This window comes from Dermacentor albipictus, chromosome 6, assembly GCF_038994185.2.
Source record: "Dermacentor albipictus isolate Rhodes 1998 colony chromosome 6, USDA_Dalb.pri_finalv2, whole genome shotgun sequence".
Lineage (NCBI taxonomy): Eukaryota > Metazoa > Arthropoda > Arachnida > Ixodida > Ixodidae > Dermacentor > Dermacentor albipictus.
The window spans coordinates 103,271,196-103,299,144 of NC_091826.1; the positions used below are offsets into that span (position 1 = coordinate 103,271,196).

General features: G+C 46.2%; 2 protein-coding genes across 4 annotated transcripts in view; both read right to left on the bottom strand.

Annotated features, from left to right (window-relative positions):
• The window catches only part of LOC139061313 (uncharacterized), a 413,371-nt gene that overhangs the window by 128,784 nt on the left and 256,638 nt on the right, over positions 1-27,949 (bottom strand). The window lies entirely within an intron of this gene.
• Positions 1-27,949, bottom strand: part of LOC139061315 (uncharacterized) — a 134,824-nt gene that overhangs the window by 45,898 nt on the left and 60,977 nt on the right. For all 3 annotated transcript variants that reach the window (XM_070541154.1, XM_070541156.1, XM_070541155.1), the window contains one exon: positions 4,532-4,714. In XM_070541154.1, coding sequence (XP_070397255.1) covers positions 4,532-4,714 — 183 coding nt within the window. The remainder of the gene's footprint in view (positions 1-4,531; positions 4,715-27,949) is intronic.

The following is a 27,949-nucleotide window of genomic DNA, read 5'->3' on the forward strand; positions in this document are numbered from 1 at the left end:
TTCGCAAGCTTGTTCGGTGATTTACCACGATTTTTCCTTCCGTCAAACTCATGGGGATACCACCTGCTCGGCTTTGGAGAAGTAAAAAGAGTTGTCTTCTCCCAGCTGGAGAGCATCAAAAAATCTCACAGCCGTTTACTGTCAGATGCATGCCTATCGCCAATGAGCCCCGCATCTTCCTTGGTAACCACTAAAATTGTTGAAATTCATGAAGATATCCTGGCAAACAACCGTGATGCGCAGGTCAGTTTCAAAGGCAGATGTGCGGTATGAAAGTACTTTTAACAACTATGGATGACGTTAACGCTATCCTTGAGCATGTTGATAAGACGAAACTGTGCAATGGTGGACCGAGCACTCTGGAGTATCGACACGTTGAAAAAAGAAGTGGGCATATCTCGACAACAACCAGAGATGGCGGCACAAGAGATGCTCTATTGTTCTTGACCCTAGTGGCTCGAACTTACTACAGTGAAAGCTCGTTAATTCGAACTTCAATAATTCGAATTTATGGATAATTCGAACTGTACGATTTGGTCCGGCCGAGCTCCACAAAAGTCTATGTATAAAAAAGTCCGTTAATTCGAACGCGAGAAGGTTCCATTACGGATAATTCGAACTACGCTCGCCTGGCACACGGCCAGAGAAACGCGCCTACTGCCTACACACAAGGCTGTATTGCCTCCGAAACGGAAAGAACGGCGAGAGAAGGCAAAATCGGAAAAAAATCTAACCGATCGCGGGGTCAGCCAGAAGGCAGCGGCGGCTGCCGCCTCTCCGTTCTACGTAACCTCCGAGACTTCTTGCCCGTTGCGAATCTCGGAGGCTTCACAAATCTTGTACAGCTGCTAATGTTGTGCGGAGATGGCATGGCAAGCTCCAAAACACAGCGAATCAAGTACGTCGCAGCCGCACTTGCAATCAAGAACAAACGAATCAGGGCCTTCGCCACCTTCACATTTTCAGCGTCTTTGTCTCAGCAGTCTTCATCGGTTGTACACCTCTGTTTTCAGCTTAGGGGGTATCTGCCGTCGCGATTCATTGTGGTGGTGTTAAGCCTCGGCTAACGTTCGTTTCGGTGGACATCAGTGGCGTGGCACAGTCGGACCCAGAGCTTCGACTTGAAGACCATCACTTTCTGACACGCCAAATTTCTGACATGCCCTACTGCTTCCAAATCGCACTGTACTGTTGCCCTCCTTCACTTTCGTTAGTTCTAAATTTCGTTAATTCGAACTGAAGCGGCTTCCCCTTGCGGTTCCAATTAACGAGCTTTTACTGTAGTATGTCACAAATGTTCTGGCCTTTCAAGCGTCCTGCGAATGCACCAAAAAAAACAGATGAAAGAATGTGCAGGCAGGTACGCGTCAGTTGACTTCATACCAGAGCAAGGACAAAGTTGCAGCACTGCGTCGGTCAAATTATGCTCTGAAAAGGTCCAAAAATCGTCTGCTGAAGAGCTTTAAAAAAAGTCGGTGGAGCTTGCAGAAGGTCATATCCACACGCAAAAAATGTCAAAAAAAGAACTGAGTGAGAAATTACACCAATAGATCTCCCTAGTGCTCGGCTGACTGCGGTAAAGGAGTATGTAGCAGCAGCGAGGTTGACGAACAAAACAAGCAGCAGTAAGCGGAGGATTGGCTTCTGATGTGCTTGCTGTTGCACATACGTAGCCGATCTGCATACTCGTTCCTGCGAGGTAATGAGGTGCTCCCACTTCCTTGCGTTACGACAGTGTGCAAGTACCTGTGCATCATAAGAGTCAGGTGTGGCTTTTACAAGAGGTTTTTCACAGCCCTTGAGAAGAAGATGCCCACTAAAGACAATTTTAAACGCCATGGAATGCTTGTTTTCAACGATATGCGCATTCGAAAGGAAATTCGAGTTCGTTCGAAGACGATGACATACAGTGGCTTCACTGATTATGGAGATTCTTCAGCGGCCCGCGACGACCTTGCTGACCACGGGCTTGTATTTCCCTTTGGGTCATTTGGCAACAACATTTGGCAACTCTCAGCCTATAGCAGTGTTTGCAATACTTTTGCCTGAATACGCGGAAGTCTTAGACGGCATGGTCGCCTGTGCTGGCGCAAATGTGAACCGTGCAATTAAGAAGGAGTTCGGTGTCACTGGAGCATTGCAACAGTCCCGGAACTACTTCAGTCATCCCATTGATGAGAAACGCAATGTATATATGTTTTCTGAGGCACCCCATCTGATGAAATGCGTTCGAAACCGTTTACTTTCACAGAAAATGTTGTGCGTAAATGGCGATTGTGTTCGCTGGGTACATTTTGGCAGGCCGTTTATGGGGGACTCTAAACAGCTGGAAAATTTGCATGTTTGCCTCAAAATAGCTCTGTTCCACATCAACCCTTCAACGACCGAAAAATTCGGTTGAAGCTGGCCACTCAGTTGTTCAGCCGGAGTATAGCGAAAGGCTTGCAGTTCTACTCGAAGTGAGGCACAAAAGGGCTCGAAAATGTCAAGGGAACAGCAGAATTCACCCGACGGTTTAACAATTTTTTTGATGCTCTCACCCGAAACCATCCAAAGGAAAGCATCACTGTTGGCAGCAGAGATTTGAGGGTCCTGGCCTCGTAGTTGCATTGCTCAAATAAAATGGAAAAAGGAAAAACCTCAAGAGCAAGTTGCCTATCCGAGCAAACCGCTGAGGGCCTTCGTGTGACTATTTTGTCCACACTGGAACTATAAAGATACCTGCTAAAGGAGTGCGGTTTCAAATGTGTTTTAACAGGAAAACTTAACCAAGGCATGTTGGTACGCTTCTTTGGGATTATCAGACAGGCTGGTGGCCAAAATGACCACACATCTGTGCCCGCATTTCTGCAGCTTTACAACATGGTATCAGTTTACAGTTTTATTAAATCCCCTAAATTCGGAAACTCACGTTGAAAATGAATCGCGGCAAGGTGCACCTGTACTTACACTCAAAAATTTTTATATGTGCTTTTGAGGACAGTGTCAAGTCAAAAGAACAACTGAAGAAACTCAAAGAGAAGCTAAACGGCCTAGTTGCTGCTGAAGAGGAAGAAGACCACGTGTTCGATAACTTGCATGAAGCACCGGAGCTGCAGATTGCATAATTTATTATTCAGCTGGTTTTATATGCCGCAAGTACTTGAAAAGCACAACATGTGCAAAATGCCGTGAAGGATTATTGGAACAAAGAGCACTTCGTCATCAGCCAGAAAGCAGCCTTGTTCTGTGTAAAACCTGGGGAGGCCTTTTGCACCCAAAGCGATGTCTTTTTCTGTTGCTTCATGCAAAGGAGATGGAATTCCACAAGCATGCGGCTCTCAGAAATGCCGATGAATTAACATTGGACCACATGCTTGATAAGTACAAGTTTCAGTTCTCCTGTGCCAATCACAAAAAGAAGTTATTGCTGGCGTGCTACACACATATGTAGCCATGTGAATGAGGCAGTTCTGCAAACACAAATCTGAGGCAAAAAATAAGTCGCAGGAGCTGCAAAAGCTGTTGAAGCTTCAGTAAGTGAAAACTCTACGTTTAATTTGCTCAAATAAATGATGGGCGCCATGAAGTTCCTCGTGTGTGCGCAATGTGTGCCAGTGTCCACTTGGTTTATGGAACGTAAACGCTTCTACGAATATTTCGTTTATGGCATGCTCTCCGTATTTGTCAAATAAATGTCAATCTTCACAAAACTTTACTGCTTTTGCGTCCCTGGCTTTTAAATGACAGTCGTCCATATGATTGACAAATTGGCAAATGCCGACAAGCAGAGGCTAGTCCGTCCTGTACACTAACATCACAACCACCTCTACCAGAACCCTTAACTTCGGTTATTAAAAAATGCGGCCTTCGAATAGCCACACTGGAAACCTGTTTTGCAGCGCATTACAATTTAACTGCGAGCTTATCGAGGTTACCGTACACGTAAAACTAGTTTTCGCGGGGAGATTTTGGCATCTCATCATGGTAAGTTCTGTTGGTGAGGTAGGTATTGTAGCCGACTACCGTTGCGCTGGCCTCATTGTGCCATGCGCCTATACCGGCATGGAAGAGAGCGTGCACTACATGGCTATCGGAGCACGCTTAGTCTCGTTAAAAGTATGCTTCGTTCAATCCAAACAAGTTTCCGTGTCAAGCTGGAATAACATACGAATAACGTTTTATGACGCTTTTCACATCCGTAATAACTCTCGCCCTGCTTTTCTGCTTTAAAACCAAGACCCTTGTGTCTGTGGCGCCATCTGCCGAGCGCTACGCAATACAAGCACAACCTATTTTTCCGCCTGGACGGCCTTCGTTCAGCCACCTATCCTATTCTTACGGTGTTCTCACTGAACGTGTATGCAGGCTAAGATCAAATGTTCAGAACGCATATCCTTGTGCACAATAAAGAAATATCATTTCAAGGTCTCATTAAAAAGGTTATACATACGTGGCCGGAAAAATGTTCGAAATGTAATATTTTGGGGTGACGTTTTCTGCTGTGCATTATACAAATTTCATACAAATTACTCCTGAACATGTAACTCACCTTGGAAGGCTAGCAGCGCGCTGCAGCGAGCTAGCAGCCAGTTGCGCCGGTTCTGCGTTTCGTGAATGATCTGCCCTGGCACCGGCTGATTTGTCTGCAGGGCACTGCAGAGCCGTCGTTCTTGTCTGCGCGACTTTCGAATGGCTCGCATGCATCTGGCGAGGAGCCGGTCGATGCCATCCTCTGCAAAAAAAAAAAAAGTCACCTAAGGGTTACCATTGCTCTCCTCAAATAACCGGAAAGGAAAAATGCAACTCTGTTACATACGGAAGTCAGAACCTCATATAGAAACTGGTTGCGCAATTTCTATTGTCAAATTATCAGCCCTGCCAGCACATTTCCCTGGGAACCACCACATACGTACACCTGCCCATAATTTCGTTCCACGTTTCTGTGACGAAATAACACCTGATAACATCGCACTTTTTCTCGAATAACATTTGTGTGCGCATATCATAAGAAGCCAACAAACACTGACACCAAGGACATCACAGGGAAAATGACTAGTGCTTAATAAATAAATTAAAGAAACGATAAATTAATGGAAATGAAGATGGATAAAAAATCTAGTTGCTGCAGGTGGGGGACGATCCTACAACCTTCGCATTTCGCGTGCGATGCTCTTCGAATTCAACTACCGCGGCGTTATTTCCTCGTTCACTTTCTTGGGTATTTACTTTTCCTTGTAGAACCCTGGGAGTGGACGTGGAACTTCCTTTCTGCCACAAGCATCACGGGAAGGCGATCTTTTTGAGCAAAGGCAACCGGCCAATACGGCGCCGAGCCACATCTTTGCTTTTGTTGCTTCACAGCTGCTACTGCGCTTTGTCCACGCCAGAAACTCCAAATACCGGTGCAAATACAAATACCAGCCGCACCCAACGTTGGTAGTTTAGGTCAGTTGGATAAGTCTGCTTCGGAGGCGGCTCCAACTCGTCTATACCAACAGAGAAGGCGCTGGCGTCGCGTTGGTATCGAGCCGCCGGCTGTCGGCGGGTACGTTCAGTGCTTTTCTTGGTGTTTGTCTTGGCTGTCTGTCGCCGGCGTGCACTCCGAAAAAGTTCCTTTGGTGCTATCGTTTATCTATAAATTGGAATATAGGTATGTGACTTGGAGATCACGTGTATTGTGTAGTAAGCCAAGTTTGACAAAGAGTCTGTGTGGTAACATGCAGCGCGCTGGGCTGCCAAAGTGGATATGCTTCTCAAGAGAAAACGTGCAGTCGGCAGCACTTAACGTGCCGAGGACTTTATAACTTTCTACTAGCACATCGGTAAAGGCAGCATTGTTAAGATTCCCCGTGGCAGGTGGACGCTTAATGTGGGTGCAGAGTAACTTATTTTTCCAACATTCCTGTGCACCTATCGAAAGCAAAAGCACCAAAGCCCAGAAGAAATCCTTTGAAGCTAACAGCAACAGTAAATTGTGATGTTCGTAAGTCGGCAAGTGATGGCGACGTGATGTAAACATAAAAAACAGTAATGCTAAAGAAACTAAGGTCCCTTCCGTTCTAGAGATGTGTTCAGAGGAATCATCTTCGTTCCCTGCATTCGAAGAGCACTCAAGTTGCCAGTTCTGGAGTGTCCAGCTCATGACTCTTCAAAGTTGACGATGACAGTGGTATTGTTGTGATCGACAGGGCTGTGGTTATAAGGAAAGACTTCACTGTTGCACTCAGCTTATGCGGAAGGCTTGTTCCTCCGTGCGTCAACAACGAATATGGTTCAGGAGAACCGCTAAAATTTTTAAGCTTGAAGAAACTATCCGCATTTCTCACTTACGTTAGCAACCTAAAAGTGTGCACGGGCTGTCATTGTGGTTTATTCCCCTCCATTTCGGCAGCAACATCAGCTATCAAGACCCAGGACGGGTGGATGAGCACAAAATGCTTTAGGCTGTCTTAGGAAAGCTTGTGCCCACAGTGCAAGAGCACAAGAAAAATCTCCGACCACGGGAAAAACGAAAAAAAAAAGAAATCTGAGGAACGAACCAAGCCTCACCAAAGGGTACGTTTAACAAATAAAAACATAACTAAGAAAGAGTGATTAAGGCTACAATTTTTGGCGAGAAATCCATAAAAGAAATTCGGGCTTTTAAATGTGTCTTCCTCAAGGGCAACAGCTTGCTCTGCACGCAGTGTTGAAAGCTTCAAAAGCAAATCAACGAGAGGAAAGCGCTATAAAACCGACCGGTTGATGACTTGCCTCCCTCTTAAGATATCAAGCCCTGCTGCGTATAGGCTGATGTCAAAGATGAATATTTTCCCACTACCTACGTGATCGCGCCTTAAACAAATTATCAATGGAATGCCTTGAGAGTTCGGTTTTAACAAGGTTTCGCTTAACAGCATTGGTGCACTTATGAAACAAATGGAGTAAGCTGCTGTGGAATCCTCATAGTAGCGGAAATGAAAGTGCGCCAAGCTGTCACATTCAACAAGCAAACATATAAAGTAGATGACCAGAAATCTACAGCCATGACAGATCATGCACTTGTGCTTACGTTTGTGCCTCCATTTCATTCGTGGGTACTACCAATCGCCAGCTTCGCTACAAAAAATGCATCTCCTGAAAGAGTCCTCGCAAGGATGGTTTTGAAAGCCGTCAAAGAGCTTCATAAACAAAATGCTACAGCTGTAGCCGTCATAAGCGATGGAGCAAGCACAAACAAGTGAATGCGATCAACATCTGGTGTGACAGGCAGCTCTCAAGCACATAAGCACAAAATTGAATATCACTATATTCCAGACAGCAGTCTATACTTCCTCTGTGGTGTGTCTCACATTGTGAAGTGCATAACAAATCATCTGCTTCGTCACAAGTACGGCATGGTAGGTATCCGCTTATTTATGTTAGCTTGTAACAAAATTATCGTGATCACAAAATATTAGCTCCACCTTTTCAATCATCTTTTTACTCTACAGAATGGTGAACATAAAATCAACTATGACCGTTACTGTATACTTCAGGAACTTAACAGCGAGCAGCAGCTCCGTGTAGTACCAAAACTGACAAGAGAGCATGTGAATCCCGACACTTTGAGAAAAATGAATGTGCGGCTGGGTGTTCAGGCAGGTGTAATTGCACACATTCTTGTTGCTCTTAAGTTATGGTGAAATTCGTGCATGCGTAGCAAAAGATATCTAAAAATGTTGCGTTCTTTGCAGCTTTCCAGCCAAAGCACTGACATTGGCCTAAACATGCACAGAAGAGTTCAACATCCCGGCCTTGAAAACTGTGATGCAACAGCGCAGTTCACATTTCTGGTGAACGATCTCTTTGATGGCCTAAAAAGAAGCTGCCACGTTTTGGGATAGGGAGCTCATCAAAAGAAATTGAGGTACGCAAAAACAAGTCAGTTTCGCCACAAAGACTAAGCAGTAAATGCGACAGTAACAAGCTTTTTACAGGAAATATGCTATGAAAAGGGCAGTATTAATTATAGTAAACATATTTGGTGTGGCCTGCGTACACATGAAGAAACAGAGAGAACTCGTTGACCACAATAAGCCCCGGTTAGAACACTATTGTGATGATCCAAGCATGAAAATTGTTCAGACACATGTGGTTTTCATGTTGTTATTTTCTCCACTACTGCAAGCGTGCGATAGTGCAGAAAGTAGTGCAAAACTAACTTCACATTTTACTTCCTTGCGCGCTACTAATGAATGTTACATACTCGTTTAGTTTTAAGCTGGTTCAAGAATTCCTTCGACTTATAGATGTGACCGAGCAGAACCACATCAGAGTGGAAACTGTTACGTTTGCCTCACAAGTGACCATGGAGTCCCTCCGAGTGACACTAGCGTCTGTCTTGGATTTGATCACATACCTTCATTCCAAAGGAGCACACTATGTCCCGACAGGAAAACTCAACCAGTATGCCTTGGAAGTAGGAAATGCGGAAACTTTTTGAAAGGTTACATATGTCACATATGTCACATAGGGACGGAAGTGTTTGAATATGTTTCAGGGAAACAGCCTTTATTTCACTTTTCTTTCTTTCAGAGATTCTTCGGAGTCACTAGATGCTTGGAAGGGGATGAAGATCACATGCCTATCATGAGCTCACACATATGCAGGCTTTTAAGTCTGCACACACCTATAAAGTTTTGCATCACTGGCGATGTCGTGGCAGAGCCAACTTTCATACCTGCTTCTGTTCAAGAAACCATGAAGGCAGGAACGAAAGAACGGCCGACAACACATGAACAGCTCTAAGCTGTGGTCAAGTTAAAGCTGTAGAAGCTACGGATTTCACCAAAGAGTGATCTGGCCACGGGAGACACTACGCCAGATCATGGATACAGCATGCCAGGGGCACAAGATTGCGTTGGGTACGATTTGTGTGGCTATCTCGTACACACTTTTCCAAAACATGAGGTGTATTGCATACATCAATGAAATCCAGTCATCAGGTCAAGAGTGTCCAGAAGCTTTCCTAACCGGTGAAAGTTAAGGAAGGATGCCGTAAGCATCCTTCGTGGGATTTATTCAACAAGCTTAGAGGCGTTAAAAGCAAAATCTCTAATCTACTGCAAGAAACCAACCTCTGCCTGGACACCTGGGACATCCTGTATTCACTCCAAACCTACCGTATGCATGGAGTTGGATGCACTACTCACAACACTTACTGCAGAATTGTTGCAGTCCTACATTGCCTTACGTATGAGTTTCGCTGCAAATTACGCATGCAAACAGCTAACTGCTTCCTGAGCTATTGCTGTTGTGAGAAGGGGAAGTTGATGTGAAGTGTGAATTGACTGCATTGGTGAATGAACGCATCATTGGTATTTGAAGCTTTTTCTAAACAGAGCTGTCAGTATGTCGTGCATTGGACTGTGCTCTATTTTTTTATTACTTCCTCCACTTTACGTGTCTCCTTCGTAGCTGGTGGGAAACTTTTAATGAAAAGCCAAGATTAGTACGTACGGGAGGCATCTTCAGATGAACTGTGCCGTTAATGTTAAGTTCCCAGCAGTGAGGTGTGCTTACTGACTTGAAACCCTGCACCATCGTGGCGCTCAGTCGTATAAGACTAGTAGTGCGAATTTCGAATTTCCGTTGTTAGGCTCAAGTGGCACGATGGCTTGTAAATATATTCGCAAGCTTAATTTATATGATGGTTTAAACATGCATCTATGATAACTATAGGTACATGTGCGAGAATAGCGCAGACGCACCTAAGAATCGACCCATGAAAGAGCTACGAATGAGGCCACTCGAATGAAACACAAGTGATCCAATATTGTGCAGGGACTCTCGCAGCTCTCATATATGAGTAAGCGATATTCAGTTAGGCCTTCTCTAGTGTCTTTACTGCAATTTCACTGCTGCGAAAATGGCTTGTTTCCGCTGGTCAACATGGAGAATTAGCCGATGACCCTCTCGCCAATCCGTTAGAGTTACTGCATATGCTACCAAAGGTAGCAGAGTTGCGCGTACGTCCGCCATCTTGCCTGGGAAGCAACCAAATATATGCGGCGAAGCTGCACTCCGTTTTTGCAGGCGACGTGCCTACCGGATTGTCGATCGACCGCGAACGCTTTCGCCTCGCTTGTGGACCGCTTTCCCACCTAATCGCAAACAAAGCGAATCGAAACAGCCGACTGAATAAGATAGTCAAGGAAAAGTTGCTGCTCTTTTTTAGCCCGTGGCAAAAGATGCAGCGCAAATATTTTCAGTTGTTTTTGGACTAGCAGTCACCTGTGCACCTTCTCGGAACTTTTGACCTAATAACGTATGGGCACTAGCGCATCTAAATAGATTATGTATTCTATACACGCCGGTCAGATGCAGCATTCATGAACTTCGACGGTAACAATTAGATCGCACCGAACAGTCTTAGAGAATATGTTGATGTTGTTTTTTGGAAAAGCTACTTATCAAGGTAGTATAAGGTTCGAAATAACATAGTGTATTAAAAAGTGGATAAAAGTTAGCAACTGAGGTAAACAATCAGATGCCTGAGAGTTTTTCCTTTGCTTGAATATTGCTTGGCACTAAGATTTTTTTTCAACAAAGATAAATACGCTACTAAGAGCAGTGCGGTGGTCTTTTAGCATGTAAACAGTAACGAAAAGAACTGCGCCGCAACTACCTCTTTTTCTGGCAATGAAGCCAAAAGGCGAATTTCCGAAAAAAAAAAGAAACAGTGCGCGCGAACATTGATATATTGAGCTTTATCAATTTGTGCTCTTTTACAAAGTGAGCTGTACTAAATATAATGAGGCCTATGCACCGAAGCTCTCAACGCGTAGGTAATCTAAAATATTACTGGTGAGTCAATGACCGACCATTAGTATATCGACTCTGGTATGCCATTAGATTTGCTGCAGAAACGTACCCACCTACCAGCAGGTACTGGATATAAGCCACATCTGCAAGTGTCACTCAATTATGTGCGTTTCACTGCAGGGAATAAAATGGAATCGACTGCAGGGATTCCAAAAGTAGCCTTCTGTGGGAGTGTAGGTAAGGTTTTTCTCTTACAGGATTGACATAGCTACAATATAGGTAATTATGCAAAGTACAGTTAGGCCATTACTGTATGTTAAATGATGACACTCATTCCTCTTGCCTCCTGCTTCACATAAGCAGTAGTAGACGAAACATCTTTACTTAGTAATATAACCCCTTTTGTGTTTCGAAACAGCCCAAGCAGTGCATTATTATGAAAATATGAGCTGCCTTTTTTATCGCAGTTCAGTGAATGCAGTGTGGTGCATGGGATCGAATAAAAAGTTTTCCCGCTTTCAGAGCGATTCGTGCAGTTGGGAGCAGGGCACTCGGTCATTATATCATTCCGATAGAATTGCGATCACACTGCGATGAACCAACAGTGAGATGCGCTGCGCACATTCTGTTGTTGCTCCACAGCTAGCCAGCACGCGAACAGCGAACGCCAAGATCAAACGGATTCGCTTTGAATTTGACTGGCGATAAACTTGTGCTAATCCAGTTCGCTGCAGCGGCGGCATCGCAAAATACAAAAAATGGCCTCAGCATCTGCTTCTCCACCATGCACGGTTGCTTGACTATCACATGATGACGTTCTGCCAATAGAGGCGCTAGCGGCTTGATAGAACAGATGCGCAACTCTGCTACCTTAGGTAGCATATACAGTAGTTCCAATCCTAACGCGACCGCAGCACCTCCTCAGCGCTTGAGACGGGAGGGGCCCGCTCTGTCGCCATGGCGACCCCGTGTGCTTACCGAATTTAAACATTACCTAAGCTTACCTAATCTAAACATCTAAACTGACCTAATCTAAAAACACTGGCCACTCCTCATGCGTTTTATCGAGCAGCCGTGGTCAGAGGTAAGCACAATCATGTTCAACAAATGGCCATGGGGAACCAGCGCTGGATAGGCGGCACGTCGAAAAGAGTGCGCTGCACGCCACCCTGGCGACGAAACGCGGCATATTCCAGCCACACAACCAGAAGACACACACATACGCAGCCGTATGTTCCGTTCTCGCGCCGCTTCAAGTGGTGTTTTTGTAAAGAAGCTAGCGCCATCAAGTGATGAAATGACGAAAGAAGCTTTTTAAGCTTTATATATTTTTCACAGTGCGTCGCGGCGAGCACGTGTCTTTCTTTAACGGTTTCGTCGTGTATAGACAAGAACGGCACCGAAAACGGCGCTGCTGCGCCGGCGTTGAGAGCGCCGCATGCGAAGCAAAATTCTATTAGAGGGTGGTACCCCTCTCCCATCTCTCGTTCGCGCCGCCTTGATTGCCTCCTGCACTGCGCCTGTTTGGGCACGTTTCGTGCCGCGCGCGGTGTGTGCGCGTGGACATTTCCTTCGAAGGGCGGTGTACAGTCTGTTTCACATTCAGGGGAAAACTCGAAGAGCATTGCATCGCGATGCGGCGAGCGCTTGAGTCAGGCGGCGGCAGCAGCTCGCGCAGATGCTCGAGGGGCGGGATCTTAACGGCGTCGTCTGCTACGGCGGCGCGCGCTGGCCGCATTGTCGGGAAACGTTCTACTGTCAGGTGCAGGGCGCCGATCACATCGTTACTGCGTGAAATGAGCCGGTATTCTTTGCTAAGCGTTGCGCGACGCCCAATGATACGCCTCGAATGTGAGTTCATCGCTGCAGGGCAGTCATAGACGACGTACTGATTCCATACATTCTTGACGGCCCGTTTCTGGAAGGCGACTATATAATCTAACACGACAGGACGCCGATCCACACTGCTCGTGCTGTGCAAGAACTGCTAGAAGAGCGCGCAGTCACTCTCTTGGAGCGGCCCCCTCAATCCCCGGGCGCCAACATCATTTAAAATGTCTGGGGCTCGTTGAAAGTATCGCTGCGTGCGCCACATCCCCTCGATCAGTCGCCCGAGGATGGGCTTCGATCCACCATCGTCAGCCACTGAGATGTGCTGCGAATGAACACATCCCTGATCAAGTCATTCTACACAACTGCCTTCCAGGATGAGCGCTGTCATCGCTGCCGCTGGGGACATGACGAGATACTAACTGAAGTTCTGAGCGTGACGTGTCCAATACCCCGCCGGTGGGCAGGGTCTGTCTGGTGTAGTGAATGATTGTCGAGAAAACTCACTTCCAGCTCATTGTCTTAATGTAAAACATTCCTTTATTCGTATCCGTTTGTTTCGTCGTGTTCTACCCCCACATTTATCATTGTTGAGTGCTTTGTTTTCCTTTCGAGTCAAACAAAGACTGAGCACGTTGCGCGCACATCTTGGTGCGTCTTGTCGCTGCTTATTACGGTAGCACACAGAGTGAAGAAAAATACGTGCACACGCTCAGCACTCCGGCCTTTCGAAAGAACAAATGAACCATGCTGTCAAAAGAAGTTTGTGGAACTCCATTATCGCCAATGAAGGATCAGAGTGTGGCGACGCTCAACGTTTAGTAAAAAATATCAGCTCAGTTCCCGCTGTGCCGATGAAATCGGCGCACTGCCCCTGACAGTACCACGCTTCCCGAAAATGCGGCCAGCGCGCGCCGCCGTAGCAGACGACGCAGATCACGACACCGCCCCTCAAGCGTGTGCGCCTGCTCGAGCTGCTGCCGCCGTACGACTCCATTGCTTGCCGCATCGCGACGCAATACGTTCCGAATCTTCCCCTCAGTGTGAAACAAACTGCACACGCTATATTTGCCTTTAAGAAGATCGGTACGCTTGACGATTATTTTTATGGCTGCAATGCGGCGAAAGGGCAGCGTCTGCTTAACCATTTAAGGGACGCTGAGCAGGTAATTGGAAACGACATCGTATGTGCCGCCGGAAAAATCGTCAGCACATACAATGCGGCACATACATACGGCACCTACGAGCTAAAGTCATTTTTGCAGTTTCTCACAATGTGTTTGCTACGAATCCGTGTTGTCTCTGATGGCGACAACGGACTTCCACCAACAGTGTGCGGAAACAAATCAAAATACATCCCTGCATAGCACAAGTACGACATGCGCACACAACTTTAACTAGTGCGTCCCCTACAATATGGAATAGAGGCAGCAATGTAGACAGCTTGCCCATTTTTTAACATTGCTTAAGAGACGGAAGTTGAAAGTATTAGTAATCATTCATGCTTCAGCAATGCCGGCGCGACCAAGACGCGGGTGTGTATCGTCCAGTAACCCGATCGATCGGTGCAGTGGTGAAGCGGGAATGAACTCCGGTCATGTTCAATGCATCATGCACATATTCAATTTCTTGGCACGCGTGAACTTCGGCCACTGCTAGCACATATGACAGACGTGGTTTCCATTCTTGGGCAGCGCACACACAAACGAAACACGAGAAACAAGACAGGACAAGCGCTCGTCGAACAACTTAAAGGTTTTATATGAATAAAACGATTATGTACCGAGTAATTATTAAATTCATGTGGGTTATATATAAAAACCGTCATACACTCAGGAGCGATCAATGAACGAGTTCGCTTTGTTTGCCAGTTGTTTTCTTCGCTCGGCGCACCGCAGTAATTCATGTCTCTTCTGCTTTTATCGTACCATTTTCTTGTGAATCGGCAGAATTTCTCTGGTGGCATCAACCCTCTCGTGTTTACACTGATGTCGTGACAGCTAACAACACAATAATAATTTCCGGTCATCCGAAGAGGCGCCGTCGCAAACAAGAGACGTTTCGCGCGCAGCGCGAACTGAACGCGGGCGCGACCGCGAAGGGAAGCGGCGACGGAAACATACACCCGTTGGAGATGAAATCGCTCCGCCAGGGGAGAAACGAGCGCTGGCTGTCTCGCGAATCTAGCAGTTATGGCTCCGGTCGTGCTGCGCTATGGTTTCGTAAGTATTTGTTGGCCTGAAGATATTCCATATTTCTCTGGCTAGACATAAAAAATTCTGATCTTACTTCGCCACCGCAGTCAATGGAGAAGAAAGCTTTATCGCATCAGCTGACTCGCGCAAGCAAAGTTTTGAGTGCTCCGCTGCTTGATCCGTAACAATCCTGGCTACATGTAGCACTAATTACATAAATTTGCCAGATGCATCTCAGCGCCGAGTCCTCATCCTTATGCGCATTTTTATAAACACATAGGTGGCTTAGTCGCGCTTGCGCCGGCACTATGCGCATACACTCGTATTACAAGGCAGCTTCCCTCCCACATAATTCTTGGCAATGAATGGATAATTTTTACCTTTCGTATCGTTCACTTGGTGCGGTGGCGTAGGAAGGGGCTTGGCGGTGGCATTGCGAAGGAAAAAATGATGCATATGCCGGATGGTGCATGCTATTGCTCATTTTCTTTTCAACGAAATACCGACTGCAAATTCTGCTGTTTGGTACTGTCTGCCATGGCTGACCGTCTTCACTATCGAATAAACCAAGGATACACGCGAAATTTGATTTAGAAACCAGCCCGACACCACTTGACAAGGCGACAAGACGGGAGCTTACTCCGCTCGCCTGACCGCTTGGAAATAACGCCGCCTCCGTTCTTGTTCGTAGTGTTCAGATGGAAAGACGCAGAAGGATACATCCTCTCTCATCCCGACTTAGTTGTGGCACTTGTATACGCAACAGTATCGTCGGCGCCCTTTTGTTTTCCTACGACTTTAAGGGCACGCAACGCAATTTTCGTCCGCGGGGGAGGCTGCATTGTGCACGTTCAGACCGTCAGGGCGGCGCTGCAGGCGCCGTGAAAACTCCAGCGCTGGTTCCCCATAGCGGGCGAAAAAAATTGACCGCCCGCTGCTGCTAATAAAACAAGCGTAGTGGAGGCACTTAAAGGATGCTCGCATTAGTTTAGATATCTCCCGCTAGAGGCGGCCTAATAAGCGCAATTTTACCTTACAACCTTTCTCCTACAATTGTAGAACCATTTTCATTACATAAAAAACAGTACAAAATTATCGTTGCTAAACATATACTTGTATTGTACTCTTTATTAGTAAGTTTATTCTTCATTTTGTCACTGTAAATGTAAATAGCTTTCAGCATCATTGATTTTCCACATGACCTCTGGCCTGGATTAAAACTTTTACCGGTATTTTCGAGTGCACGGTGGCACGGATTGATTCGTTCGTACGCTTAAAGTGGTTGCTTATTTGTTGCTAGAACTAGTTTATTGTGCTCCAATGTCTTGCATTATTTAAATTGGGGTGAACTGATGTGTTTTCAAGCGGACATATCAGCCTGAAAGCTAGGTTTCGGTTGTGAGCTATGCGTCAGCATCCAAACTGGAACCGTAGTATGCGACAGACGACAGCAGTACCAGTGAGTCGTTTAATATTGCTGCCTGAATACTTGTACAATTGTGCTAACATTATTTCAGGCGGAGATAACTAACTATATTCTGCATCACATATCTGCTGTCAGGCCTTTCTGTTGTCGTTACTGAAATAAACCTTTGGTGGCGAGCATTTGTGAGTCAGAGCTTACTTCTAACTATTATCTTCCTTTGTTGCCCTATTTGGTCACATCAAGGATATTTTGTACGACAGTGGGTGTCAGAAACGCCGCACATTCGCAGCAGGTGGTCCTTATACACACCAAATCTCGAAAAAAGATATCGGAACTTGCGTCGCTTTTTTCACCTTGCTTCTGTGGGCATGGACGACTGAGTGGCTTATTCTTGTGTCCACTGACAACTTTTTTCTTTTGGTAAATTGAAGTGAATGTACTGAATTTAATGCATTAAAGAGTTGCACAGATGATAATTCAATAACATTTCATTGTTGTTGGTTCCAAGTTTTTGTGTGTGTTTAGTTTGGTTTACCTTAGGGCGCTTATTTTTCAATAGGCAACCGGTACATGACGTTCGTGGAAAAAAATATAAATATAAAGTCCGAATAACTTCATGTCTTTCATGCGTTTGCTTGTTGAACTAGTAGTGTGATCACTCCTAGTGTATGATTGAGCCCATAAATATTCTCATTTGTGATCCTAATAATACTTAAGCTGTTGACACACATTGTAGTCAGGCAGACATCAATGTTATGAACAGTAGCAATGTTTATTGAACCCCACAAAGCCTAACGCATCATTTTATATGCTAAATTTTTTGCCTGCAAAATCTGATTTTGTACTCTACACCCAATGTGCAGCCTACATTCTAGAGGGAGTGTTCAGTTGTGAATAGTTCAGCAAATGAATTAGTAAGTAAAATTCTCATACTAATTCATTTTTACTGAATTACAATTTTGCTGCTCTCTTCACACTAATATACTCTGTGACCAGAAATACGTGTGAGCAATTTTTTTTTTTTTGACGTGGATTGGTGTTCCAGCTTTCTGGGGTAAGCATGCGGCTTAAGCATCCTACAAGAAACAGTGCACGTTTGCATGTTTTCTGCAGTCATAAGCCGTTACATCATCACAACTTTTTGCATTTCACATAACGAAATTTTTTGTTGTTTGGTTTTTGATGAAGTCAATATTTTTTTTTTCAAGACAAGCAGTAAGAAGCATGGTGCCTGTGTAAAGCAGGGCACTCCACGCATTGAAGAGAAGCTAGTGTTTGCTACAACACGGCCATTGTGTGGACTTTGGCTGCTGCTACAAGGTAAACAACATGAGTTCAGAAATCAAATCCTTGATAAATGCTGTATTGGCTTGCTAGTCTTGAGATGCATGTCATGTATTAGCCGATCATTTGAATGTTTCTTCATATTTCTTGTGTGTGTTTTTCTTGTGTGAATGTTTCTTCCTATTTCCTAATCTCTTGTGTGAAATCCATATGGGACCGAAAAGGACCTTTCTTGAAATGTAATGGCACAGTGGTAGAAGTCCACCGGTAATCTAACCTACGCATTACATCATCTGCCCAGTTCCAATTTTCTTTCATAACGTCAAAAAGAATATCGGCTATCCCCGTTTGTTCTCTGATGCCCACCGCTCTTCCTGTCTCAACGTTACGCCTAACATTTATCATTCCAGCGTTGTATGCGCAGTCCTTAACGAAAGCATTGATTGTATACCTTTATATTCAGTGATAATAGTGAGCTTCCAGTCAGGAGCTGACAACGTCTGCCATATGCGCTCTAACCAATTTTAATTCTGCAAATTTCCCTCTCATGAAAAGAGTCCAATGTGTGTAGTTGATCTAGGTAAATGCACTCCTTCAAAAACTTTAAGGCTGACTGGCGATGCTGAATTCTTGTTCCCTTATCTGACTATTGATCATTAGCTTTGTGTTCTGCATAATAATCTTCAACCCCACTTTTAAACTTTCTCTGATAACTTCCCCAAACAATTGCTATAACTCATCCCTAGTGTTCCTGAACAGAATAATGTCATCTCGAAATCAAAGTTTGCCGAGACATTCACCGTTGATCCTCACATTGAAATGATTCAATTAACCAAAGCTACTTGTAAACAACCACTACATTTCTTTGACACAAATGTCATGCTACACTTGCGCAGGAGATTACCTTGACATGTAGCACAATAAAGGTCACAAGAGAAATGCAAGCTTATTCGCTTGTGAAAACAGATTTTCTTTCATTACAATGCATGATGAGTAGTAGCCTCAACGCAGTGAAGTGGACCGACCCTTTATTGTTCCTGAAGTTGCAAAATAAGCCTTCTTTTAAAAAAAGAGCTGATGTACGGCTAATGGCTGACCTCAAGGCATGTGTTCTTGCGTCTGATGTGTTACTGTTCTGCCCCAACAGAGCCTGTCCCAAGCACGTCTCGACCCAGTCAGCACGACCCAGTGAGTCATTCAAGGTGCGTTCATAGCTGATGTGCGGCTAAGGGCTGACCTTCTTGCCTGTGCTGTATCTTATGTATTACTGTTCTGCCCCCACAGAGTCTGCGCCAAGTACATATTGGTACTCATCGCAAGAGCTGCCATTTACACCTACAGAAAGGGTCTGGAGCCAAATTCGGAAGGCTGTTACCCCACGAACAAACAAGCCGATGCAAAAATATTTGGATGAGATGGCAAGCATATGGAGGTCCGTGTCAAGACTGAAAACAGCCTCGGCCATCATCCCACCAGCACGGATATCGTCCCAGTCATCCAGTTACCTCAAAAAAGACTTTTTAGAAATTCATTGTGTTCATATGCACCTGTCACCTCTGAACAAGCACGGATGACAGTGGCCAAAAGAGTTCCGCCAGTTTTCCCTTCACCTCTGTTTCAATAGCCCAAAGGCATACAGGTACCTCGCAAAAACCTTTAGCGTTCCAACAGTAAAAATGTTAAGAACCTGGCTATCTGCAATGTCACTCAAGACTGGATTGATGCCAGACGTTATGGATATGGTAACAGATAAAATAAAAAATTGGGATTTGATGCACAGGGCATGTGTTCTCATCTATGATAAAATTTCTCTGAAATGAAACCTGCAGTATGACTCTAAGCATGATGTTTTGGTGACATTGCAATTGAAAGGTCTGGTCATGTAGAAAACACAGCATCCTCGTTCCTCGTGTCTGGTATAGCAAAGTGGTGGCTCCAATCTGCAGCTCTTATGATAGGTGGCGGCCACGGAGCAAGAAACATTTAGGAGTGGAAATTCCGCTGTTTGCAACGACCAGAAAAGGTCACAAGCCCGCGGAACCATTATCGTGGTGGCGGCGCCTGCTGGCCTGGAAAGAAACTACCGCCGTTTTGGTTGCCACGGCAACCGGTCGAGCGTGTTGCTCCCGTTCCGTCAGGCGCGCCTGGCACGGAAGAAGTGGCCAGAGAGCACGCCGGAGCCGTGCGCGCGCGCGCTGCATTTATTTTTTTTTCCCTGCGGCATGTAATGTTTAACAGTCTCGGAAGAGAACAGCAGTTTACGATAGGTAGCGAGGCACTGGAAGTGGTAAGGGAATACATCTACTTAGGGCAGGTAGTGACTACGGATCCGGATCATGAGACTGAAATAACCAGAAGAATAAGAATGGGCTGCGGTGCGTTTGGCAGGCATTCTCAAATAATGAACAGTAGGTTGCCACTATCCCTCAAAATGAAAGTGTATAACAGCTGTGTGTTACCAGTACTCACATATGGGGCAGAAACCTGGAGGCTTACGAAATGGGTTCTGCTGAAATTGAGGACGACGCAACGAGCTATGGAAAGAAGAACGATCGGTGTAACGTTAAGGGATAAGAAAAGAGCAGATTGGGTGAGGCAACAAACGCGGGTAAATGACATCTTAGTTGAAATAAAGAAAAAGAAATGGAGATGGGCCGGACATGTAATGAGGAGGGGAGATAACCGATGGTGATTAACGGTTAAGGACTGGATTCCAAGGGAAGGGAAGCGTAGCAGGGGGCAGCAGAAAGTTAGGTGGGCGGATGACATTAAGACGCTTGCAGGGACAACACGGCCAGAATTAGTACATGACCGGGGTAGTTGGAGAAGTATGGGAGTGGCCTTTGCCCTGCAGTGGGCGTAACTAGGCTGATGATGATGATGACATTCGACGCGCCGCATGGCGCCGCCACTGCATACGGTGCCGTCGGCGCATGCAACAATTGTGACCTTATCTGGTCGCCCGCGCTCGCTCACGCTGACGGGAGTTTCACCTCCTAAATGTCTTACTCCATTGTGGCGGCGGAGTTCCTTCTGGAACAGTTTGCTGAGATAAGAACTGTTGTCTCTATGTAAAGGCACTGATCAGTAACCAAGCTATCAACAATGGTGAACTTGGGACAGCACTCAGAATACATGGGACGAAAATATATTTTATTTTACATATGCCACACTTATTGAAGTGTACTAGAAACACTGCCTCAAGTATAACCAAGATTGGGAAGGATGTTGATTCATGGAAACACTAAAGAAATACCACTCCACCCATCACCTAAAGCTGAAATACCTGCCAAAAATTACTGACGGGCGTTTGTGTGAGACTCCGTTTGGCAACAAGTAAAGTGTACCTCTCATGTGTTGAGCAGCACTATTTGGCGATTGAGGTCTTCTTGCTGTTAATGTTCTGCCTCCTACTGCTTTACATAGGCAGCTTCCTAGAAAGTTATTTGATGCTTTGAAGAGCTCCGCAATGTGCATAAAAGAGTGCAAAAAGGCATGCCATGATGTCCACGGAACGCATTGAATTTTAAACGCTTGTGTGCTTCGGATCAAGTCCAAGCACTTTGATAGCCTTCACAAACCTAGGGCTGTAAGTGGATGCCAGGTGACAGTCAAAGCAATCTTGTTGCTGTGGCAAGACCTCCACCCATCTTAATTCCATCTTAATTTTCAATTCTTGCTGATGCAACGGCTGAATCAGTGTCCACTTGAGATTGGGATCATTCGGCAGCAGCATGGTTGCAATGCAACTCCAAATGCATACCAGTTTTCTGCCGGTCTAAGGCACAATGTTGTGTCAAAGCTTTTCAAACTTTGGCACAATTGAGCAACTTTAGCCGACCGACTGAAGGGGCCCTTAGCTCCGGACGTGCTGCTTTTACAAAAGGGCTCTCTGAAAAGTAGTGCAGAAGCAAGCCATGACGTGCTTGAGTCAAACAGTTTACCATGAGTGCCGATATTTTATACACACATTCCTAAACTCAGTGCAGCTCGTGCCACAGCCTCCTGAAGGAAAGTAACTAGGACCTTGCAAAACCTAGTCAGTTATTTGCAACGTTTAAAGCTGTTGAAATAAAGGGCAAAGCCCTAGGCAATTTAACTGTCCCAACTGGCACAGCATATTAGTATGTTGTGAGGCTTGAAGACAAATTTCCACAAGCAGTAAGGGCTATTGCACACCAGCAAGGTATTACAAGTGAATTGTTCTCCATTGTGGCCGAGGAGACCAGCGATCCACCATTTTTCAGACTGCAAGCAGCAACTTTTGCAGCTCTATGCCCGCCTTAGACTTCTTTGGAATTTGCGGTTTTAAAAACCATGAGTTAAGCTTCTCAAAAGCACCTTAATCTTCTGCCAAAAGAAAACTCAAAAAGCTGCAGTAGGCAACAGTCAGGCCTTATCGCAACTCTAAACGTAGCACTTCAAGGACTCATGGTTTTCGGTTTCCTTTTCTTAATTACTTCCTCGCATTGCCAAATTATTCCATTTTGCCAAGTATGAATGCAATCTTTTTTATTCCCCATTCTTTTTTGAGACGATTTTTCCCCTTTATCGAAAGTATGGGTGAAGCGATTCTTGCTAGGTAACATTTGACTGCTTGTTTTTGGCCTTCAGTGCTACCAGAGTGGAGTTCCTACTTCAACAGAAGATTTCTCATCGCCATGTTGAATCGCCAGTCTCATTCTCTCCTTGCTCGGAGGAATAGGATTTTTGGCAGGTACACTGGAACGATTGCATAATTTCAGTTGCGATGCTGTGCCCCTTTGGTCATGTTTGCTGTGTTACGTTTCTAGGATATGGCGGCCTAGTCACATTAGGTAGCAGTCTCTTGAAGCAAGCACCTGCTCCTGCAGTCCGTAGCGCAATATGGACTCCAAATTTACATGCACTGTGGGCAGATTGTGCTTGTCGCTTTCCTCGGCAGCCGCGATCTGGCATGAACGGAGACCAGCACACGTGCTTACATGGTCTGTAGCGTATGAAGTTGGTAGCCACGTGGGAGGAAAGACCTGTACATGCTAAAGGTGACGCCCACGAAATGGACGATGCAAATATTGAGACAAAGTGGTCCACGGGCAACACTTTAGCAGCCCCTGAAAGAACAAAAAGAAACGTGCTGGTTGGAAAGGAGCTGAATGCTAAAGTGGTGGGTAGTCCACGTTGCCGAGTTGGCTGCAGTAGTAGATGCCTGCATCACCCGTTTGCTTCGCAATGAAAGTTGCTGGTTTTTAACAGCAACTGTCGGTTCAAGCAAGTGGGATGCTCTGTCCAATCTGTTTGCACAGCTGGCCGTCGCTCGTTACCAGACCGCCATGCGCGATGATGAACAGCATTTCAGGAGGTCGCATAAATGACTGCAGCGTATTTCAACAAGCTAATTTTATTTCTCTTCTTGGATGAGAACGTACATGGGCGCTCCTTATCTTCTGCCAACAAAATAGCACATTCCGTTCACACAATTGTGGCTTGCTTGTATGGGTGTCAGTAGAGTGTATGGGTGTCAGTGTGGGTGTCAGTAGAGCTCCTGCTCATTCCTCGAAAAGCAGCGAATTCCTGATGTCGTAGAAGTGGGCCGGCCCGATTGAGTTCTTGCTGCGGTAGATAACCGTAGCGTCCTTTTCGATGAGTCCTTCTCGCCACATGTCGTTTTCTGCCTGATGCCCTATGCGGAGCACCTCCTCTACATATGCCATGACCTAAGCCGCCTTAATTAGGCTGCCGAGGAGGCCACCCGCTCTAGGAAGTGCACGTGCCCGACCCACTTAGTGCGGAGGCATGTTACTGACATTCAAACACGCACCTTGCCCATCTGTCCCGAGTCATACATTGTAGGCAATTACAGTATGGCAGCTTGCTGGCCGCTTGTTCTTCAAAGCTTGGCCCCCGTAAGTCACCCTGCACTGCTTCATTCGTGACAGCTCCATGGCAGCCCACAGCAATGAATGAATGAATGAATGTTTATTTTGACAGAAATAAAATACAAAGAATCTCTGTAAAACAGGCTGACAAAAAGGCACGAATGCCTGACTAAGTGTCAGACCCCTTCCCCGACCCATTCCCAGTGCACAAAACACTCAAGCACACAGGGCAAGCATACTGAATACTGAATTTGATTTGTGTACAAAAGAACGCACAGTCATACCTGAAGCGACAGCAAATACATGTTCACTTTTTTTAGAATGTTTAGGGACGGTGATTTATTTATTATAGTGAGTAAGCCAGGGTGATGATTCCACAAATCTGCAGCAATGAATGCCTGCTTTTGCATGCCGTAATTGGTACGGATGTTGCCCTTGTTGTAAATTAATTGCCCCAATCTCTGTCAAAGAGGCAGACAAAAAGGCGCGAATGCCTGACTAAGTGTCAGTCCCCTTCCCCGACCCATTCCCAGTGCACAAAACACACAAGCACACAGGGAAAGCATGGTAAACAAAGTAGATACATGCACAAAAAAATGAAAAGTGCATGAAATATGTAACAGAAATACTGAATTTGATTTGTGTACAAAAGAATGAACAGTCATACCTGAAGCGTCGGCAAATACTTGTTCACTTTTTTGTGTTATGTGGCCTACTTCGCGTTGGCGTCCCAATTTATCCCGATATTTCGCTGACATGCATACAAATAATGCATTCGAGAAGGTTAATGTCGGGACATGGACGACTTTCCTTAGGTCCCTGACCATTCTTTAGCGGTTGCAGCCACAGGCATCTGCGTTGTAGTGTGTTCTGTGATCGAAGGCCGGTTTGAGCTATCTTCTCCTCGTGTACTCTATACATTTATTTATCTGAGCAACAATGCACGCCTAGGTATTTGAGCGATGGGTCCCTGCACAATACCTCTCCGCCCGCTCGCAGGGCCGCACCACGCTCCACCTCACCCGCAGCCTGGATAATTGTGGTTTTGTACAAATTGAAGTAGAGACCCAACTTCGACATTTTGCTAGCACAGATACCAAGAAGTGCTTGCAAATCGTGTGGATCCTCGAAAATTGATATGAGGTCATCTGTACGTGCTAAGCCTGGGCTGCCTCTGTTTTCCTCGATTGCCATTGTGCTGTACTTCAGTCCAAAGCCCCGAGCTCATTGTAATAGTGCTTTCTCTACACCTGACACGTACAACAGATAAAGGATTTGCGACAGAGGAGATCCCTCATGCAGAACTCTGCATAACTTGATGCATTTCATTTCCACGGGGCCAGATTGCACCACGACCGTGTTTCCCAGGTACAATCGCTTTATTGTTGACAGAAGAGCCACTGGCAAGCCCGAGGCCAATAATCGAGCGAATACGGTGGAGTGAGGTACACTATCATATGGGTTTTCGACGTCCAGCGCACAGCAGCTTAGAGAGCGATCTTCCTCTCACGCTACATCTGCACAACTAGCACGGACAAAGTTGTCTGCCTCTATGCGCCTGTTGCCGGAAGCCATTTTGCATCTCCCTAAGAAGGTCCTCATTCTCCGCCCATCCACCATTTCATTCCTTTAGCCCTTGCGCAACGGCGGGGTAAAACACTAGTCACTGTTATGGCTCGGTAGTCGTTTAAGTTACCCTTGCTTCCTCCACGTTGGGGTATGAAGGATACCCTACAGTGTTGCCAGTTCTCGGGTATCTCGGCTCCTTCGATAATCTCTTGTGAACAAGCTAGCCAGTTGTTCTCGAGTCTGGGCCCAGATTCTTCAGCAGTTGCGCAAGGAAGGTGGTCAGGTCCAATGCTGATTGAGGTCAGCTACAAGAAATCGTCCGATCGATCATATGGTTGAACTCCCATGTTGGTCCGCACAGGTTGTTCGGGTGGGTAGGTGGCCCTGATGCGGTGGGAATTGATGTATTAATAATCTGGTCCGGTGATCCGTAGAGTGCCTCTAGGTGCTTGGTCACCGTCTCTTTGACGTAAGCGACAACATGGCCTGTTGCACCATCCTCTAACTGCTGCAAACTGATCGCCTCTGTGCAGTGAACGCACGTGGTTCAGAAGTTCTGTGCCGTAGATCCCCCTTGTCCTCGTAAGTTTTGGAACTGTAGCATATCCACCTCTACAAGTTTACTCTGCACAAATGCTTGCTTGAGGCTTGAGCACCAGGTAGCGTTTTGACACGGCTGCACAGGCCCCTGAGATTCCTATTGTGACTGTACGCCAATGCTCTATCCTTCCGTGCCTCCTCGCTTGCCATTCGTCCGCTATTTCTTTGTCCCACCATGATTTTCTATGTTGTCGCGATTTGGTGCTGCGCATCATGCGTCGATGTAATAGCTGTTCCAGTGTTGACACAAAACCTGGGAACGAGGTCTGTTAGAAAAGTATCCGACCTTATTCCTTTTTCAAACACCTGATGCATATTAAACAAGCGCGCTTGCATCAGCCGACGTAGAGCCTTCGAGCGCATGCGCAAATTTTTTTCCTGCCTGCCGATAGCGTCAGTTGCTGGGACGCAGCATTTGAGTGAGTTAGTGCATAGTGCTTCCCTCGGTTTCTTATTGCAAGGAAAATGGCACAGCGACTGGAGCAGCGCAACTGCATCAAATTTTGCCAGAAACTGGGCAACAGCCAAGTGGAAACCATTCGGAAGTTTCAGACGGCTTTCGGTGACGATGCTATGAGCACTACAAAGATTAAGGAGCGGTACAACCGGTTGCAAGACGGCCGCACATCGGTGCAGAACGAGCCACGCTCCGGTCGGCCATCAACATGCTGAAATGACCAGATCATTGCCGAAGTGCAGCTGTGGTGACGCGGGACCGCCGTGTGACAATCCGAGAAATTGCGGAAGAGTTAGGCATCAGCGCTTTTTCTGCACATTCCATTATGACCGGAGATTTTGCCATGAGAGGTTCGGCGAAACTCTTGCCGAAGCTGCTCACGGTGGAGCAAAAGCTACTTCGTCGTAAAGTCTAACAGGACATGCTGGACTCTACAAACAGTGACCTCGATTTCATGAACACCCTAACAACAGGTGACGAGTCTTGGGTGCATGGGTACGACCCGAAAACGAAATCCCAGTCGTCACACTGGAAGCATTCCACGTCACCCAGACCAAAGAAGGTCTGCCAAGTGCGCAGCAACATCAAAGTGATGCTGACTACTTTCTTTGACTCCCACCATGTGGTACACCACCAGTACGTACCGCAGGGTCAAACAATAACCAAAGAGTACCACAGGGATGCGTTCCGTCGCCTACTTGCTGCTGTGCCGCGCAAGAGACCAGAGTTGTGGTCAACAGGAAATTGGCGCATCCGTCACTACAAGGCTCCTACACATTCCTCGCACTTGATCCAGACTTTTTGACGAGAGCCAGACTTCTGTAGTTCAACAGGCTCCTTACTCTCCTGATATGGCTCCCTGCAACTTACGGGTCTTTGCCAAAATCAAAAGGCCATTGAAAGGAGCGTGACTTCAGACAAGAGTGGACAATATAGCTGCAAGGACAGCTGAGCTAAACTTCATTCCGAAAGAGGCCTTCTTGGAATGCTTCCAATCATGGCAGCACCACTGAGAAAAGTGTGTGGAGTCCCATGGAGACTACTCTGAGGGTGATTAGGTTTTCAAAGCTCCAGTTATGCCACCTTTTTCTTCGGCCAAAGGTCGGACACGTGTCTAACTAACCTCTATGTCTTGGCTTGCGCCGTTGTTCGCTTGCCTCACATTATGCCGCTACCGTCGCGATTGCTCCGTGTGGCAGCTACCTGTCACAGCTGGACTGTGGCGACCACTGTAGGTGGGTGCAATCCATATGGAGGCAGCAGTGATCGCTTCGAATGCTGTGCTTGCCCTCCTCATTTGTGTTGAAGCATTCGCGGAATATAGCGAGGCGTTGTGATGCGAAAGCGTCATCAATACAGGTCACCCGTACCCGTGCACCCCATGTAGGCTGCCCACCGCACCATTGGGCGAAGGTTAGTAATTTCCACATCCAGGTGTTCCGCTATCTGTTGGAGGAGCTCGCCGCAGGCATCTGTGCCTGCGATATATCTGAGATATTACCGTTGAAGTCCCCAACTATCAGCAGCTCCTTATCGCTTGCCTTATGTACCACGTCCTTGCATATGTGCTGCACTAGCGGCTCGTTGGAGTTGCTTCCATGGCATGTCGCGCACTGTGAAGTATGCTACACCTATGGCCGTAGGCACAGTTAATACATCGCCAGGTGTTCCACTTTCTGTTGGAGGAGCTCGCCGCAGGCATCTGTGCCTGCGATATATCTGAGATATTACCATTGAAGTCCCCAGCTATCAGCAGCTCCTTATCACTTGCCTTATGTACCACGTCCTTGCATATGCGCTGCACTAGCGGCTCGTTGGAGTTCGACTGAATGTCACGCACTATGATGTATACTACACGTATGGCCGTAGGCACAGTTAATACATCGCCGGGGATCCAAAGATGCTCGGCGCATTCTGCGCTGTCCTCTTCCCACTGTAAACTCTGTCGTCACAGAATACCAAC